Here is a 19,296-nt window from a genome sequence, read left to right as displayed (position 1 = left end):
ACGACTACTCAAACAAAACGTTTCACGAATGTATACAGAGAAACATGTTAACATTATTCACCGGCCTATGTTTTTTCTACGCTGCAAAAAAACAACTTTTATTGGAATGACTTAATAGTGACTTTTTCCTTCTACTCTCTAATTATGGCTACAACTTAACAGAGTAGTGATGTGACGTTCACAAACAAATTTAGTCTTTTGAACGGCTCTTCAATGTGAACAATGGGAACAGAGTATTTAAAAATATTTTAAAAGACCATGGTTAATGTTTTAATGAACACCTATACACTTAAAGTATACTGTAGTGTATACAATAACTATGACGTGAATTGCGATGTATCACTAACGTCAGTGTTGATTTTATGAGTAAAATATTGATGATTCAAAATAATGCTAAAAAGTATAAAAGAGTCTTTTGAACGGCTCTTTTAAGTAAACTGTTCCTGGTTTAACGGCTCCCGTCAAAGAGCCATAAATCCCATTACTATAACAGAGTATCAAAACGTGTGGAACCACACTGCCCCTAAGTGGCCAAATTGTGTAGAACACGAACAGCGCTCCCAATAAAGGCACACACAAACAAGGGCGAGACAGTATAAAATGATTTAAATAAAATCAATTTTGGAACATTTAAAATCGATTCTGAATCGTACTAAATAAGAATCGCAATTCTTATGAGAATCAATTTTTTGGCACACCCCTAATGAACAGTACTCTGCATCCAGCACCCCTTGTTGTAACTGAATATGTCTGAATCTTGGTCTGAGTTTATTTGTACAAAACTTACCAGAGAACCCACGGGGCCCTTGGGACCAAGGAGACCTTTCAATCCCACGTCACCATTTGGACCCTAAAGCAAAAGGCAATATTTCCTTTCATATATGTCACTGTAGAGATAATAATTTTGTCGTCTGAACAAGTTTAACATATCTTTTGTACTTTCATGACTATGCAGATTCCTCTGATTACACTAACCTTTGGCCCTGGAAAGCCCTGCAAACCACGCATCCCTGGACGACCTGGTTCCCCCTGGCAAAATAAGATTAATTATTGAGGTGTTTCACATATTCAAAAAAGGAACACACACATTTGTATGCAGAAATTACAGATTATATGTCCTGATTTTATTTTATTTTTTACAAGGCCACCGCCAACCCAGAAAGAATGAAAAAAAGAAGTATGCCGTCCTTTAAACAACCCCTCTGTATTACAAAATAAGTAGGGCACATTCAGAATGGTTCATGTCTGGATCAAGTAGTCGTCCCAGCCAACATTCATGTACACATGCACGCGCATACGCACATACACACATACACATACACACTCATATAGGGGTTCAGTGTCTGCACCCAGTTCTGTCTGAGGCCTGTCTGTTGGCCAGGGTGGCAGCCACAATGTTTATACAGCCAGTCATCCACATCCTCTAGACAGATCTGTTTTCGAGCCAACAACTTTGGCCAAGCAAGTCTATTCACTAAATGGTGTAAAAGGATCTGACTCAAGGGCTGAAGTCTGCTCTCTGTTCCATGAACATCAATGGAGAAAATGAGGGAAGGGAGAGGAGAGCAAAGGATTGAATGTTGTTTTTCTTGAGAAGTTACATAAGTAAAGTGGAACACCTTTTTTCGGGTCTCTGGAGTGTGAGGATCTTACATAACTTGGCCTTACTAAGAGAAATGTTTCCATCTGAGATCTTCACAAGATAATTATTTGACTCCATTTAGGATGGAAACATCTCAAACGCATTTCTTGCCACATTATTTGAGCCCACAAAAGCTATATTTAGAGAGCACTTGAATACTATGTATATGGGAGAAAAACATTTAAAGGGCTATCATAAGTTTATGTAGTAATAAATAAATACATATACATATTTATTCAGCGTGTCATCTCATTGAACAAGAAAGGTAAACATGCTGACCTGATGTAACACCTGACCGTATGATTACCGTACACCTAGCCTCAAAACAGACTTATCTGCTTGTCTCAATTTGCTAAATTAAATAAATCGACTTTGTAGTGTACATTTACGTTCCATTCAATAATTATTTATATTAGCATATTAGTATTTATATAGCAATCCCCTTCGTTCCCGGCTGTTTTACTGGATTTTGACTGATGTTGCAAAGCCCACAGAATATTGTGTTCTATCGCTATAAAAATATGGAACCTACCAAAAGAGAGATTAGAGTATCTTCTTTCATCAGGTAAAAAGTATATTTGTATCCATTTCTGTTTTGAAGCAATAAGCATTAGAATATAGCTAGGTTTCATCGTTATTCACAAATCTGTTTAAAACTGTGGGGGAAAGAGCTTTTTGCAAAATGGACCTGACTGATCTCTTATACGCTGTTGCCAACTGATGGCCGTTTTTGTAATAACTACCATTGCTTCAAGCATTCTCTTCAGTTCTGAAGCTGCATCAAAGCCTTCTGCATGCTCTAGTAATACACCACTGAAAATTCATTTTCTAGTATCTGATTAGGCAGTGTGTATAAAGAATAAAAGTGCAAATATCTAAGGCATCTTTTTCCCTGAAAATCTTTTAAACCAATTAAGTATCAAAATAATAATATACAGTACCCTGAGTACCGCCATTAACCAGTCACGTGATCGCCATAGCGTATCCAGTGCGTAAACAATGGCGGCCGTTGTTTGTGCATCCAAAAGATAAACAAACCCTTGCGTGCAGTGCACACTTCATTTACCCCGATGATTACAGTAAGAGTGTGATGCGGTGATCTTCCTGTCCTATAAAAGGATGCAGTGCCATCCATTTTCGAGCCACCTGCTACTACCAGAAATCCAAGGTGAACAGGTTTCAGTGCAAAGCATCTGGGCGGCAGGGAAAGGATAAAGGTAGGCTTTTCAGCTTCAGAATGCTAGTGCTGACGTTGCTTCAGGCAGTTATCTTCAATTTCATTCTGCGCAGCTGACATGTCAAATTATAACAATATAATTTCCTTTTTGTTTTATTCATATGCCATTTAGCAAATAGCGATGTTATGTTTCCCATAAAAAACCCAACATTTGTCTGTACCAACATCTGTCTGTACCATAAATTAAACCATTTCGTACCATAAATGAAATTATTTTGATTACTATGACTACTTTTATTACTGTTTTTGTTAGAATAAATGTCCATAAATTATCCCATATTTACTCTTATAGTATTGCAAAGCATGACTCATGCTCTTGCAGCTGCAAAACAGGAACTGTGCCCTTATCACATGATAGCTGCTGAAACACTTTGCGGATTAATTGTTGAACTTTGACTGTTGAAACCTTCAGTGCCGAAGAAAGACACATTTGTCTTATTATCTGCACAATGAATCATATCCATGATGGTTGCTGCTGTGTATTCCCCTAACCTTTAGAGCATCAACGACTGTGTAACCAAGGACCACCCTAAAAGAAATCAAAAGAGAGAACTGGGCAGAGTGTCCTTCACAGCGGTAGGAGATCGTAACTGTGCACATCTCTGTCCGTTTCCCTCGAGAGCAACAAGAATCTAAGTCTCTTGCCTTCCTTCCTTGTCTGTTTATTAAATGTTCTAGGTTGACTGAACCTGACAGTTTTGATCCTAATAAAGGAGAGCAATGCAAGACTATTAATAAATACGTAAATGAATAATTCCTGAAACACTAATACAAACACATACTATGAATGACTAAAATACTTTTAATTGAATTATTTTAAACAGTTAATTCCAACAGTACTTCTAAAACACCATAATAGGACTGTTCCTGCTGGTTAGTGTAGTGCCCTGCCCTGCAAACAGCATAACCTAATCTAATGTAGGGATTAGCACGCTGAGCACAACACGCTCATTCGCGCACCAAAATGTAGAGGGAGGCTGAATGTATCCTCATCCTCGGCCACAGTTTCGTCTTCACTTTTTGCTGACTCAAATCTCCGGCCACTCCCCAGTGGCTGTACTGGTTTTAAAGAAGTGATTTGTTGCTAGAGGGCGTAATTCTGTCCGCCGTGGGATGCAATAATTTCTCATGAGTGTCTTTGTAGTCATTCGACCCCATGTGTTTTTATGCTTTATTTACAGCACGTGTTACGTCACAATTTAAAATCACAATCAATTTTTTTTTTAGGTATGATTTGAAATGAACAATTTCACAGAAAAGTTTGTTAGTTTTTAATAAATTATGTGTTCCTTTAAATTCTAACATTATCAATACAATGCTTGAATTTCATTTTCTATCAAAAAAGAGGTATTGAATGTACTGTATTTAAAGACAACCCCTAATTTTTACCACTAGTATAAACATAAAATTCTGATTAATATTGTGTTTGTGTAATGTGATGTAAGCAGCAAAATCCACTTGTTTTTATCCATCTCAGGGGGCTGCCATTTTGACACTTGCTGTTGACTGAAAATGACATCACAGTTGCTCAGGGCTCAGGGAACAACCAATCATAGCTCAGTTTAAGAAAACAGCTGAGTCGTGATTGGTTCTTACCTGAGCCCAGAACAACTGTAATGTCATTTTCAGTTGACAAGGGGCAAAATGGCCTCCCTCTGAGATGAAAAAAAACAGGTGGATTTTGCTGCTTAAACATATCATAGTTAAGAAAAGTTTGGGTTGACTCCCACTTTAAGACCAACCAACTTAAGTGTCAAAGTACTCACTGGTTGTCCTTTGGGTCCTGTCTCACCCTTCATTCCCTGGTCACCTGTGGCTCCCTCCATCCCCCTGAGACCTGACAATCCCCGATCACCTGGCAGGCCAATCTCCCCCTGGACCGACAGAAGAATTGGTAACGACAGCAAAATGTAGGGCACATTTTTTTTTCTAAAAACACGTTCTAAATAATCAGAATATAGTAGGTGACATACAAACTATTTATGTTATTTTTCACCTTTGGACCCACTGGTCCGAGTTCTCCAGGTGGTCCTGGGAGTCCAACGCTCCCCCGAGGACCTGGACGTCCAGCAGGACCAAATGGTCCCACCAAGCCTCGTTGGCCCTGAAAACAGCCCATGGCAGGTGAAACATTTAATTAGCAAACTATCCGAGGTCCTAAATAATAAATGCCGACTAATCAGAATAGAATGGCCACAGAATGTAAGCGTTGAAGATTTTTTTTTGTTTGTTATATAGCTGTATGCTAAGTAGGCAATCTTTTATTTGATTTAATCAACATTAAGCATGCTACAGTCAAACACATTTTCTCCATACAGTATGTGTATGGCTTTAAACCAGAGTTTTGATGTCTGCTAGCCTCTCCTCCTAGTCATAATATTTCTTGACAATGGGCTCCCATATTGAACTGTAAAATGGACTGCTTGTCACAAAGCCGCTTTCTCACGCTGCAGACCAAAGCGGTTTCTTGCTCCATCAGCAGTGTGGTGAGGCAGAATGAAGCGAGCGATATTAGAATAACACATTGAGTGGTTCGTCGCTTCGCATATGGCTTCTGTTCCTCGATCAACATGATGAAAGTGGATAAGCCCGAATGAACTTGCTTGGAATTTTGTAAGGTGAACCCCAAAAGTGCAGGCTCCGAAAAGCTCTTGCATAAGAAACAGACAGTGTCTCTAGCCTTAATTAGAGAATGGGATTAAATAAAAACTTGACCAAGGTCCTCACAGGAATGCAAGCTTAGGACATGTCCAAATAAAACCACTGTGGAACTGCCAAACACATTAACGGCTATATTTTCCATGTCCTTGTAGGTAGGTACAGCTTATACATGGCTCTGTTTATTGAATCTGAAATCTGATTGGTTCAGTTTGGTATAAATTAATAAGGATTACAAGGAGAGGCCAAGGAACGTTGACTGAGAAACAACGTTTTTTTTTTTCTTGACCTTGAAACTCACTGTACCTATAGAAGAGGTTAAGGCAAGTGAAGACAGAAACAAAAGTTTGGCAGGATTCTCACTTTATTCTCACTTTAAAGTGATAATTCAGAATTTTTGCACTTTAAAGTGAGAATTCTCACTTTAAAGTCAGGATTCTGAGATTAAAGTCAGAATTCTGAAAATAAAGTGAGAATCCTGCCAAACTTTTTTTTTTCTTCACTGGCCCTAATCTTCTTCCGTACTCACCTGTAAACTAAAATGGTGACCACGTCTGCGTTATAGATCAAGCAGTACTGAAACAATCCCCCCTAGCAGATCAATTGTGATATTATATCATGCAGAGAAGGAATCCTTAAATGAACTAAAGAGAATTTCTATGAAGAATTGTAGCTGTCATCTCCAATGCTACAATAATACACATACACATTATCATCTACAGTATACAATGTCCATAAGTACCTGTCTTCCTTGCTTTCCAGGTAATCCTGGTAAACCAGTGAGTCCTGAAGGACCGTCAGGTCCGGGGTAACCCTTCATGCCTTTGGGTCCAGGTACACCAAAGGGCCCCTACAAAAATATCAATAACAACATCAGAATGACAAAATGGTCCCACTCGCTGTCCGGAAATGTTCTGTTTTCTGTCATTTAAATTAGATCTGATATATGTTACCGTTTCCGTACTATTGAGCGTGAAGAGAGGACCCCCCCGATCACCCAAATTCACACTTTAAAAGCTGCTTTTTCCAGCTGTACTCTTGTATTATTACATGGTCTCCCGATTTGCTGATGTCTATGCTCAAAAAATGAAGTTTGATGGGGTTTTCTTGAGTTCAGACATTCATACATTTTCAGGATATCTATTCTATTCTATATTCACAGCTGACTTATAGTTGTTGACCTACAGTAAGCTTGCATACCTTTGCAGAATTTGTGAAATATTGGACATTTTTTGGAAAATATGATTGATCATGTGTAAAATGCGAAATCCCCCAAATGGCCAATGCCCAATTTGGCCTGATAATGTTGTTGACAGGACAGTTTTTAATGGCTATTGAAAATGATACATTTCCATACCAGTGAATTGTTTGACTGTTTGATTGTAATTAGTGTTTATATATATATAGATTGGGTAGCACGGTGGCTGACTGGTTAGCACGTCCGCCTCCCAGTGCAGAGGACGTGAGATCGAGTCCGGGTTTCGGCCTTCCTGGGTGGAGTTTGCATGTTCTCCCCGTGCTTGCGTGGGTTTTCTCCGGGTACTCCGGTTTCCTCCCACATTCCAAAGACATGCATGGCAGGTTAATTGAATGCTCCAAATTGTCCATAGGTGTGATTGTGAGTATGGTTGTTTGTCTCTGTGTACCCTGTGATTGGCTGGCAACCAGTTCAGGGTGTACCCCGCCTACTGCCCGAAGCCAGCTGGGATAGGCTCCAGCACCCCCGCGACCCTTGTGAGGACAAGCGGTTAGGAAAATGGATGGATGGATATATAGATTGAGTTTCTCTGCTCTTGAAAGACCCCTGCACATTTCATCCAGGGCTGTAATAACTTCTCAGGCTACTACTGAACAATCTTCTTTGCAAAAAAAAAGTGTTGTGGTTCTTTAAAGATGCACAATAAATGCACAGCACAGTTAAGTTGAAAGAAAAAAAGTAATTACAGCGTCAACACCCCAAATCAGCGCACTTACAATACAACAGCAAGTACCGAGAGATGCCTCAAAACTTCTGGAACAAAATTACTTGGAGTAATTTCACCAAAATTGAACTTTATGGTCATAACAGCGCTAAGTGTTAATTTTATCTGACATTTTTAAATTTAGTTTCAGTTTTAAGTCTAGTTTCAATCATACTTGTTAGTTTTTATTATAGTTAGTCAACCTCACCCCGTTTTTATTTAGTCAACTTTTAGTCAACAATACAGTAAGTCTGGCATTTTAGTTGTTATTTTAGTCCAAGAAAATATAATTTTATTTGTCCAGTTTTAGTCAACAAAAACTGTCAACGTTTTAGTCTAGTTTTAGTCAGGACAATCATTTTTTCCCAGTAATTTTTTTTGTCAGCAGATAACATTGAACATTTCAGATCTAAAACTGTTTCACGTAAAATGTTCTCTCATCTTTTTGATGAAAAACAACTTCACACACAATTACAGTATATCGACAAGTGGCTACTATGGCTGTATGCTGCGAGCTAGTAAATTAGCTAGCATTAGTTAGCGGTCGGATTAAAATAATTGTTAGAACGTTATAGTCGTTGGATTGCTATGCTATAACTATAATTTTTTTTCTATAACTTTTTTTTTTTTTTACCTTTCACATCCACCTCCTGTCTGTCCCATGCGTAATGAGGGTTTAGGTCTAGTCAAGTCTACTTTTCGTCCAGTGAAAAATGTGTGTTGATGAAAATATTTTTGTTTAGTTTTCATTGCCGAAATTAACACTAGGTCACAACCATGACAAACAGTTCGCCATCCCTACTGGGAAACGTGGAGGTGGCTCTCTGATGCTTTGGTTGGGTGTGAGCTACAACGGCACAGGGAATATCATCACAACTGTTATCAGAAAATAATGGAGTACGATTAGTATTCATCAGCCTGGAAGCTGCACACAGAACACATGCAATAGGTCTTTCCAACATGATAATGACATCAAACATAAGGCCAAGTCAACTTCTCAAAGGCAATACCAGAAAAAAAGTGAAGGTTCTATAGTGGCCATCACATTCACAGAGACTGTGGAAGGTGGCTTGCGGCCCTATTTTTCCCAGATGAGCTGTATGTCTTTAAGTTCATCCATGAGGTCATTGGGTCAGGAAAAAATGAGCACCACAACAATCTCTGGTGCTCATTTGAGAATAACATCAAAATTGTTATGTGCACACAGCTTAAAGTTCAGGTTAAATCACATTCAAGCTCAAATAAATGTGTTTGCCTGATCACTCATGTTTGTTTTTTGAAAAATGGTTTCCATATTCCAAATTCTGCCAGGGTATGTAAATTTATGAGCACAACTGTACGGCAAGAAGTAAACTCTTGACAGAAGCGGTTGTAGATCTTTAGGTTTTTTTTTTTCATGAAGTGAACACAAATCAACAACAACCTTGCTCATTGTAGAAAAGGTGAAAGGATGCACTTTTTTCTAGCCAAAAGATGTGGTGATGTTACACAATACACAGAATGTATGAATATAGTTGCTACTTTATGTGAAAAAGCTATTGTTTGCCAACCTGTGGTTTTGTAAGCATATTGTCTATAGGGGCAGCCAGTGAACTAAAATCTCTCACATGGTTACCAAAGTGAAAGTCCCCTTCATTCTACTCTGTCTGTGATTTGTCCGTGGACCAAATTAAGAGATGTGATACTCACTTCAACTCCAGTAGCTCCATTCAAGCCGCGTGCTCCTTTCTTCCCTGCTGAACCCTGAACAAACACAAACATGCAGCGAATAAAACAATACACAGACATCAAGTAAAACACGTGATTATGTACTGTATCTCACGTACACCACATTGAGCAACGGAAATGTTCAAGACCTCAAGATCGTGTTTTATGTCAGCCTTAAGGAGAGCCCAAATACATGACATTGTCCTGGCTTCATTAGCATCAGCAACATTTACTTTTCCACATCAAAAAAAAAAAAAAAAGCGAGCAGCACTTCTAAAGATAAATAGCATCCGGCAATATTCGTATTTTACATTGCTGTTATTATTTTTATATATAAAAGGAGTAAATATTAATTTAAAATATAATTACAAAATACCCATTAATGTGAAACAGACATTGAGCACGACCTACAAAGATATTCATGTTTTCTGGTAGACTGTTCAATCTCTTCATTTATTTCTGTTTGACACAACTCAGCTTTTTACATCTGCCAAGGGACTTCAAATGAAAATTTGCTTGACTTAGCTAACTTGTAAAATGTTGATTTATGTGCATTGTCCCTTTCAAATAAATACATTCAAATTCAAAACTTAGACTGAAGCCATGCGTTTTTAAAGTATTTGAACTACATGATTGGTTTGAAAATTTGGCTTTTTTAGGTTGTTTTTGTTTGTTTGTCTGTTTAACCCCTGGGCGTTATTTTATTTTGAAATGGCTTGGTCAGAACCAACAAAAAGCCAAAAAATGGTCAAATAACGCCCAGGGGTTAAAGCTGCCCTGGCTGGCAACCAGTTCAGGGTGTACCCCGCCTACTGCCCGAAGCCAGCTGGGATAGGCTCCGGCGACCCTTGTGAGGACAAGCGGTTAAGAAAATGGATGGATGGATGCATGTCTGTTTAAAGATTCCGATTGTAACGAATATTCAAATTTTGAATCGCTACTACCAACTGTTGAGGAAGAACAAAACTGCATATACCCTTCTTCACATACACGACGAGCAAGTGACGTCACATACGCAGACATGGTGCCTGAAATTCGAACCCGAATCCAGTCTGAAAACTATTAGCCAGAGACTTGCAGGAGTACCCATTGTGAACAGCTAAGGTGTTAATCTACTAATTAGAAGACATTTCAGTCATAAATTGTCAAATAAAAAGGCTACTGTAAAGATATTTTTGGCAAAAAAAAGGTTCCATATTGCAGCTATTTTGGGTTACCGATACTTTTAACATGAACAATACATTATGGAACTAGTTGAAGGATGTTCATTATTTCATGGAGAAAATTAAGTTATATAATCAGATGATTTAAGACAAAAACATGTTCATAGAACAGATCAGCAAATGGGAAAAAAAGATACAATACCCAGATACATATCACTACAAAAAGGAGCGCCTTGAATTCAGGATGTCCATGGAAATTGGCACTACCGGTACTTTTCTAATTGTCTATCTTTTTACTCCAAATTCTGCAGCTAAGACCCATTTCCAGGTGTCTCATATTAAGAGGGTAGACTCTCCTTTTCCGTTTTAATAGAACCCTACAAAACTGATCAAAACCATGAAGCACAAAGAATAAGCATCAAAGAAAAATAAATCGACATGGACGAGTGTCTGGTGACATAGGAAAAATACATTTGGGTATTTATACAAGTGGTGTGTTCTGTCCAGGCTGCAAAATGTGTCTTAATCCACAACATCAGGTTTAAAACCGTTCCTTATCAGAGGTGTGTAGTAACGACAAGTTACATTTGCTCCATTACATTTACTTGAGTAACTTTTTTTTGGGGGGGAGGGGGGTACTTCTAAGAGTAGTTTTACCACACAATACTTTTTACTTTTACTTGAGTAAATGTGTGAAGAAGAAACATTATGTTCAAGCAGTTATTCATAACTTGAGTATTCTTTTCAGCGAATACCTTTTTTACTTGTACTTAAGGGATTTTTTCAATGACTATTTTTACTTTTACTTAAGTAATATCATTTTGAAGTAACACTACTCTTGAGTAAATTTTTTGGCTACTCTACCCACCTCTGTTTGTAACATACTGTACAACCACTTCCAAAAGCCCTGGTGACAGAGGCCAATTCCTTAATTTCTCTAAACTGAAACCAATTTGTTTTGACATCACAAGATGAATATGAGATCAGAGATAACCCGGTATTTACGCATAGATTAAATACGCAACTGATACTGTAGCAAGTTTGGCTTGAACAAGTACAGTGATTATTGAAACATTAAATGACACTGAATGTTTTACACTAGGTGTGTACTACAAAATAACTTAATAAATCAATAAATTGATAGTTGCAGTCCTCTTTACAATACACATATTGATATGGAGGCACCAGAATTGGTATTGTACATTCATTCATAGTTTCCCGCCACGTCTCTGAAAGCCTCACGTTGCTATGCAGTGTGCACACATTTCGACCAGAAAACATTTTTGCCATCGGCGTAATAAAAATATAATTTGTGTATACATTTCACAGTATCATTAATAATGTATGCAAATTAATGTAAAATGCCAGGATATGTGTTGTATCGTGAAACGTATCGTATTGTGACCTGTGTGTCATCATACGCATTGTATCGTGAGGTTGTTGGCGCAATACCCAGCCCTAGTTTACACTCAGTTTCTGATTTGGTTTCCCAAATATACAAGTTAATTTGTGAAAACGTGGCGGTAATGTCATGCCTTGTACTTGCATGGCTTCTCTTGGACCAGGCTGACTGATCTTCATTGATGTACAAGTATTACATGATGTCAACAGAAAAATGAACTCAGAAAGATCCAAATAAGCTTTTTACAATATCCTTCTTGCAGCAATCTAATGGCCTAAAACATTGTCAAGACAACAAAAGGAGTTGATCAAAGGAAAGAAGTAGACCGGCCAAGCCAATCTCCAGATTTATACCATATCTAGCACCCCCAAAATGATTTACAGTAAACTAAATATTAAGTTTTATTTACTTTTATTGAGTCTATTTTAAGTCAAACTGTGCAAATATTTTTTTATTTTTATGTGTGGCTTTCTGTAACATTTGTTTTACTCCATTCTCTTCTATATGCAAAGGATCTCAACAAACTCACCACAGCGCCCATCTCTCCTTTCTGACCTGGCTTCCCTGGCATACCTGGTGATCCCTGAACCAAGGGATACACATAATTGGGTACTTTATTTACATACACAGAGCATGTTAACATTTGCATCAAATAAATAGTGATACATAACACTGTATAACTGAGTCTAGAATAGTAAATAAATACCCCTTACGGCTGTAATTCAGAATAATATGGTAACTTGCTAAGAAAAAAAATGTTAATTGTTGATGTAAAGTTAAAAAACAAAACAAAAAAAAACCTTGCAAATACTGTGCATGTAACAAAATTAACAATTTAGTACTTTGCTGTACCTAGAGTAGTCTTGCAGAGGTTTACTGACTTACGGGTAGGCCTGGTGGTCCTACAGTCCCACGAGGTCCAGTGGCACCAATGTGTCCCTGAAACATAATATAATTATTATTCATTGATTTGTGCTTATTGTTTGCTTATGTTCGAAATGTCATTCACTCAACATTTACCATAACAATATGTTACTTGTAGGTAAATACTATACCTAGCACCCTATTGAACGAGCCACCATTGAGTCACTTCATGACTTAAAACTAATAGGATTAGTATATAGTGTGTATGTCAACTTTTATATATATCAGATGTGCAGCTTAGTTCATACATTTAAAATACAGTGCACACTATTAGAAACTAGAAATTAAAAATAACACTAAAATAAAATACAATAAAGAAGAAAAAATAGACATAAGAAGAAAAAATAAGAAAAATAGAAATAGCAATAAAATACATGTGATACAAGTGTCCAGGTCAGCTCGTGTTAAATGTCAGCAAAAATAAATGTGCTTTTTAAAAGTACTTAAAACACTCAATAGATGAAACGGTGCGAATGTTCAGGGGGAGCTCAATCAAACGTTTAGGTCCAACGACCGCAAACACCCTGTCACCTCTAGTTTTTATCCTTGCTCGGGGACAAGTTAACATGACCACAGGGCTCTAAGTGAGGTATAACAATTCAGAGAAATATGCAGGAGCCAGACCATTCAGAGATTTAAACATAACCAATAGAATTTTAAATTGAATTCTGCACGACACCGGGAGCCAATTAAGTAACTGCAGGGTCGGAGTAATGTGGTCAAAATGCCTTCTCCCTTTCAGAGGGTGATCAGCTGCATTCTGAACCAGCTGTAAGTGACCAATAGGTAACGAATCCATCCCATAATACAAGGAATTGCAATAATCTAGACATACTGTAATAAATGCATGAATGAATCTTTCCAAGTGGTCAAGGGGCAAGTTGTATTTCACCTTGCTGATCAGTCGCAGTTGAAAGAAGCTTGCTTTTACAACTGCACTGATTTGCTGATCAAATTTAAAAGAAATGTTAATCATGACACCACACAAGATTCTTTACGCAAGAACTGTGTGGAACGGCAAGATCGATGGCATGGTCAGGTTCCCCAAACACAATTACTTCAGTTTTATTCTCGTTTAGGTTCAGGAAATTAAATTTCAGCCAATCTTTCACTTTCTTCAGACAGTTCTGAAAAAACTAGTCTGAGCCACCTGACCTTACAATAATCTAATTTTGCAGCTGTATTTAAATGCAAAGTTTCCTGTACATGATTTTGCCACTCTGGATCTCTGGGAATTTGGTTATCAAATGTGAGGTCCTCCATGATCACATTTTCAAGTTTTATCTTACACATTTACTGTATGCTGAAAATGCTGTTATTTTCCCTCCTACCTGATATCCCTCATCTCCTGGTTCTCCACGATCTCCCCTCTCTCCTGGTGCACCCTGTTTAAAAACAAATATAAGTCTCAGAATGTTTAAGGGACTAATAATGTTTAAAATAATAGGGGACCATATAAACACTTAGAAAATTAAGTGATCTATGATAATGCATAAATCATTGGTGTCCAAATCACAACCCAAAGGCCATTTGCAATTACTGCCCGTTTTTTAGTGGCCTGCGGTTTGCACTAGAAATGACATTTGACTGATTTTTTACAGGTTGATTCCCTTATCAGTTTGTTTTATATACACCTTTCTAGGTATGCAAAGATGAAAAAAAAGAAGAAAAAAAGTAAAACAATATTTCTATTCATTATGCTTCCATGGATGAAAGTAGTTTACTCCACTTTCTGCTCCATGTCATGGTCCCATTTCTAAAACATCACACTAATGATACTGGTGGTACAGGTAATGGTATTGATTAAGTAAAGAGATTGTCATCTTATTATACAGTGGTAGGTTGTTCTTTTTTTTTTGGTTCCTGAATGAAAATCTTTAACAGAAAGCTGTGATGTGGCAGGTTTTTTAAGGTCCCAAGCCAAACTTTTTCTCTTTTTTTCCTATTAATCTGTGACATCTTTTTATTGGGTTTGCAAGATAATTTGGACGTCTGGAATATAGGATGGCTGGATTTATCATCAATCTCTGATAGATACCGTACATAAATTGGTATTCTCCTTTATTTGAATGTGGAAGACACCTTTGATTGGCAATATCTTGGAATATTGTAGCAGTCATGTGGGGTCATTATGAAGCAGAATTCCCCAAGCGTTGGTAACAAACACCTGCACATTGAGCGATTTGATATATGGATGCCCTGAACGGTGAGCTTGTATAGGCTGCACATGGGCTCACTTAGCTCAAATTCATTTAAATGAATTGAAAACATTCATCCTAAGTTAGATTAAAAATTATAAATATTCCGCAATTAAGCATTGTTGTAAAACACAATATATACATGTTTACCTACTGTAATGTATTTGTAAGGCTTGGTGGTGGTCAACTGTATCTTGTTCACTTAAAACCTTGAATTGTATTTTTAGCGCATGTGGAATCTTACATCTTAGTTTACAAACCTTGCATTTCGTATCAGCTACTGCATACAACCTATGCATAAAACAGTGCAAAGATTTATATTTTGATGGCATGGGACCTTTAAGGAATATATTCTGCATATACATAAACAATATAAACAATATATAATTGCCTAGTACACAGTTGTGCTTGAGAGTTTACATACCCTTGGGGTAGCACAGGGTGTGGTGAGAAAAAGTCTTAATGCCCATAAAATCCAAAATACTGTGGCAATTGTATTGTTATTTTCAGAGGCAGAAGTTGACATGAATAGATATGTGCATGTTAATTTTGGTGACGATTCATACCATTTTTGTGTCATTAAGCGATGTTTAGCTTTTGTACATTTACAGTTGTGCTTTTAAGCACAGCTGTATCTTCACCTACACTGGTTTTTAATATGTGGTGAAAAATGTCACCAAAGTGGCTCTTGCATCTTTGGAATTTTGGAAATGTGGCCTTTGGAGGGTAGTTTAGACACACCTGGTCTGATCAGATCGGTGCAATCTCACCGTGAGCTCTTTTTACAGGCAATGGTGTCTTGGTAGAATCCTTTATTGATGAATTAATTTACATATGTGTCCGACAACGTAAAATTGATTTATTTCAAGGCAGAAAGCCTCACTTTGATTACCATTAACGTTTTTTTTTGTAATTAAAGAGTTGCAATGGTTTATTTTGCATCTTTGATGTACTAGTATAAATGTACTGTCCATATTTAAATGGAATGTGGTGGTTAAGAGATCAGAAATTATTTTGAAAGCAAAGCAAAACCTACTGGTTCACCTAAGGGCCCTGATGGTCCTGGGGTCTTATTGTCCTCGCCTGGATAACCCTGAAATAGAACAAACGCACACTTAAACCTTTACCTGCAGACTCGTGTCTGATAGAGAAGTGACTACATCTGTCCACAACTTAAAATTAGACAAATGAAAGGTGTTCAGTCGTTGTTACCTTTTCACCTTTAGGCCCTGGGGGTCCAATGGGCCCTTGCTTTCCAGGATGACCCTAAACAGACACAGACAATTGATAAGAATATGCATCATAATTATTAAAAACGAACCAAAAAACAAACAAACACATGCTTCCCAACATTCAGTTTCTAAATTTTTGTTAAGTTTGGATCACAGTCATTGCACAGCAGTCAGAGTCCTACAAACAAATACGTAAGTTATGAATATTAAAAATTTTGGTAGTGAAAGAATCAGCATGTGGAGATGAATTCTCTCTTTTGTATTTATGTTCGCTTGAGGTCATAATGATCAGATTTAACAGTTACAAGAATGGTGAGGAAGCCACCAGACTTAAAAATCCAGTGTCTGCATTTCTGGGGACAAAGCGGGACAACCCCAACCGTTGTGATGAAACCCAGTCAATCGGGTTATTTGGAAAAATAAATCCTTCTTATAAAACAAGGAGGGATGAACAATACGTTGTAGCCACAATACAGACTAGGTTTTACTCAGCTTCACACATTTTTAAATCATCAGTATCCACAATTCTGTGGAGATGTGAGATTTATGTAAGCTATGAGTTTGATTTTGCACATTGTGCAAATATCTTCTTATAAAACCACAAGGAGAGCAACTCACTGTGTATCCTGCCAATCCCGGTTGCCCTTCCATACCCATGATGCCAGGCCGACCCTTAAAAAACAAACAGACAAAAAAACACAAAAATAAACTGTGGATCAGAGCTACTGGTCTTTTTGCACTGCGGTTTAGCTAAATATAACCCTGGCTTCAACGATGCACACATAATGCGGTTTTACGATGGGCAGATAAATCTTTTCTCCGCACCTATCACAACATGTTCAAGATGGGTTTGGACAAGAAAACTGTTTTTGTCAAGAAATGGATTCTCAAGAATGTATTCTTTCCACTTGGAATTTCCTCTTATTTTCTTACTCTCTCAAGCCTTTTAAACAAATGTGGAGTATTTATACTACTCGATACCGGCAACCGGGAGACAATTTACTGAAAAGGCTTTATGTATTTAAATTAGGTTAATTTGGTATATATTGATAAATTTTAATTACTAAGTCCTCAAGAGTGTTTTTGGTGTACAATGTGCAACAAAAATAAAGATAATAATTCCCATAGTGTATTTGATCAATTTATACACATACAATACATTATAGCCTGGACCTCTTGCCAAAATGGGTATAATAGTCTAATGATCCTCTAAGCTAATAATATTAGGATGATGAGCTTGTACAGTTTTATTAATAGGGGACATGGCGAATAATGTCTACCCCAAGTCGCTGCTACCGGGCAGAAAACTCCTGTGTCACAATTTGCTACACTTATGATTTTTTTTAAAAACAAATCTTAAGTATACTATTGGTCGGTCCATACATGCAAGTGCACAGTTCACATAAGGAACTAGACAAAGTGCAGTTTCTGCAGAAAATTGAGTGGGAATGCTGAACGCTGAATGCTAATAGCTGAATGATAAGATTTGAATGCATGTATGTGAAAATAGCAAATTATTAATTGTAGTGTGAATGATAAATTAAAAAAAAGAATAGTTGAATTGTATTCACTCTATGGCGCCTCAAGCAGGGATTGAACCCAGAACCTTCCACAGCCATAGCCATGGATATATTTGCAATGTATATTTTAATAAATTAATGGATTTCTTTTGAATATGTATATAAACAATAATAAAAATTAAATTAAATAAAAAACAACAACACAAAGCACTTACACATGTTCGGAAAAAGAGTAGAAAGAAGTATAAACTTTTTTAACTCCTACCCTTTTACAATTTATAGCCTATACAAGTACAACACCAACTGTTATAAGTACATGTGAAAAAAAAACATGATAACATACCAATTATATACTTACACAAACATACTACAAAAGACAAAATCACTTGTATAAATAAAAAAGTTTGTATATAATTACTCTCAGCTTTGTTTATACCCACATCTCAGTCCTGTCCAACATATTTCCTCTTCTCTGTACTTATCTATCAATACCTTCTTATACTTCTTTTTAAACACATTTATATTTCTACTTTGTTTGATATTAATCTCCAAATTGCACCACACCACACCTTGATATGCACATACTTCTCATTGTTGTTCGAACCTTTTGCTTCTTAAAATTCAAATTCCTTCCTTAGATTATACTCACCCTCTCTGTCTCTGAACATCCCCATGATATTTTTACATTTTGGCAACTGGTAATTTCTTGCTTTATACATTATTTGCGCCGTTTTGAATTTGACCAGGTCCAAAAATTTCAACATTAGCAATTTTATAAACAGTGTGTTTGTACAGTCGGAGGTGGAATTTGAACCCATGACCTCCTGGATACTGGAGAGTGCACTTTACCAACTGCGCCACTGAACAGTAACAGACACCTGCAATGATGATAAGTTTTATGTATGGAAGTGGGCGTGGAAAGTTTTACATAGAAACATTTCAATGTCTGTTCCATTTAAAATTAATGGGGAAAAGTTGATATTTAACAATAAATTGTGCGAAAACTGTAAGTAATGTGGGATCAGACGATATATATTCCCAGGAAGGCGTGAATTTTTGAAGCAAGTTGAAATTTGAACAGTGTAAATTGGATGCATTATGTGGGAGTTAATGCACGGCAAAAAAAAGTGTGGAGAATAAAAAATGCCTGAAATAATAGAAATAATAGAAACAACATAAGTGCTGTTCATCATTCCCACAATCGTACACTCAGTCATTCACGTTTCTAAACAGGCTGTAAAGACTTTATCTGATGACTCAAAATCATGTAAGGAAAAGAGAAGTGGGAACTAACAGAAGGCCCTCGAGTTCCTCTGGCACCTTTTGGCGCCGCCTCGCCAAGTAGGCCAATGTCTCCACGGTCTCCAGGTTCACCAACAATACCGGAGGGACCTCTCTCACCCTTTGTAAAGACATGCTTTTGTTAGCATCACATTTGACCCTAAAGGACATTGAAATTGTTTTGTTTTCTAAATTCTTACCTTCTTTCCACTACGTCCCCTGTTTCCTGGGGATCCTGGTTTTCCTTCTGGCCCCTGTAATAAACATAAACACCAGGCAGAAAATCAAGGTTATTGAATACAACACTAATAAGTGCAGTGAACCTCCATATATTTGCAGTTCGGCATTCGTGAATTCCTCTGTTCACAGAT

At 37.2% G+C, this 19,296-nt stretch overlaps 1 protein-coding gene across 2 annotated transcripts in view; it reads right to left on the bottom strand.

Annotated features, from left to right (window-relative positions):
• col24a1 (collagen type XXIV alpha 1) overlaps nucleotides 1–19,296 on the bottom strand; it is a 129,240-nt gene that overhangs the window by 11,053 nt on the left and 98,891 nt on the right. For both annotated transcript variants that reach the window (XM_077584106.1, XM_077584105.1), the window contains exons 38-51: nucleotides 19,126–19,179; nucleotides 18,939–19,046; nucleotides 16,743–16,796; nucleotides 16,105–16,158; nucleotides 15,929–15,985; nucleotides 14,026–14,079; nucleotides 12,656–12,709; nucleotides 12,300–12,353; nucleotides 9,188–9,241; nucleotides 6,280–6,387; nucleotides 4,876–4,983; nucleotides 4,646–4,753; nucleotides 976–1,029; nucleotides 788–850 (exon numbers count right to left, since the gene is read on the bottom strand). In XM_077584106.1, coding sequence (XP_077440232.1) covers nucleotides 788–850; nucleotides 976–1,029; nucleotides 4,646–4,753; nucleotides 4,876–4,983; nucleotides 6,280–6,387; nucleotides 9,188–9,241; nucleotides 12,300–12,353; nucleotides 12,656–12,709; nucleotides 14,026–14,079; nucleotides 15,929–15,985; nucleotides 16,105–16,158; nucleotides 16,743–16,796; nucleotides 18,939–19,046; nucleotides 19,126–19,179 — 984 coding nt within the window. The remainder of the gene's footprint in view (nucleotides 1–787; nucleotides 851–975; nucleotides 1,030–4,645; nucleotides 4,754–4,875; nucleotides 4,984–6,279; nucleotides 6,388–9,187; nucleotides 9,242–12,299; nucleotides 12,354–12,655; nucleotides 12,710–14,025; nucleotides 14,080–15,928; nucleotides 15,986–16,104; nucleotides 16,159–16,742; nucleotides 16,797–18,938; nucleotides 19,047–19,125; nucleotides 19,180–19,296) is intronic.

Source organism: Vanacampus margaritifer, chromosome 13 (genome assembly GCF_051991255.1).
Source record: "Vanacampus margaritifer isolate UIUO_Vmar chromosome 13, RoL_Vmar_1.0, whole genome shotgun sequence".
NCBI lineage: Eukaryota > Metazoa > Chordata > Actinopteri > Syngnathiformes > Syngnathidae > Vanacampus > Vanacampus margaritifer.
This window is presented reverse-complemented; position numbering and strand designations above follow the sequence as displayed.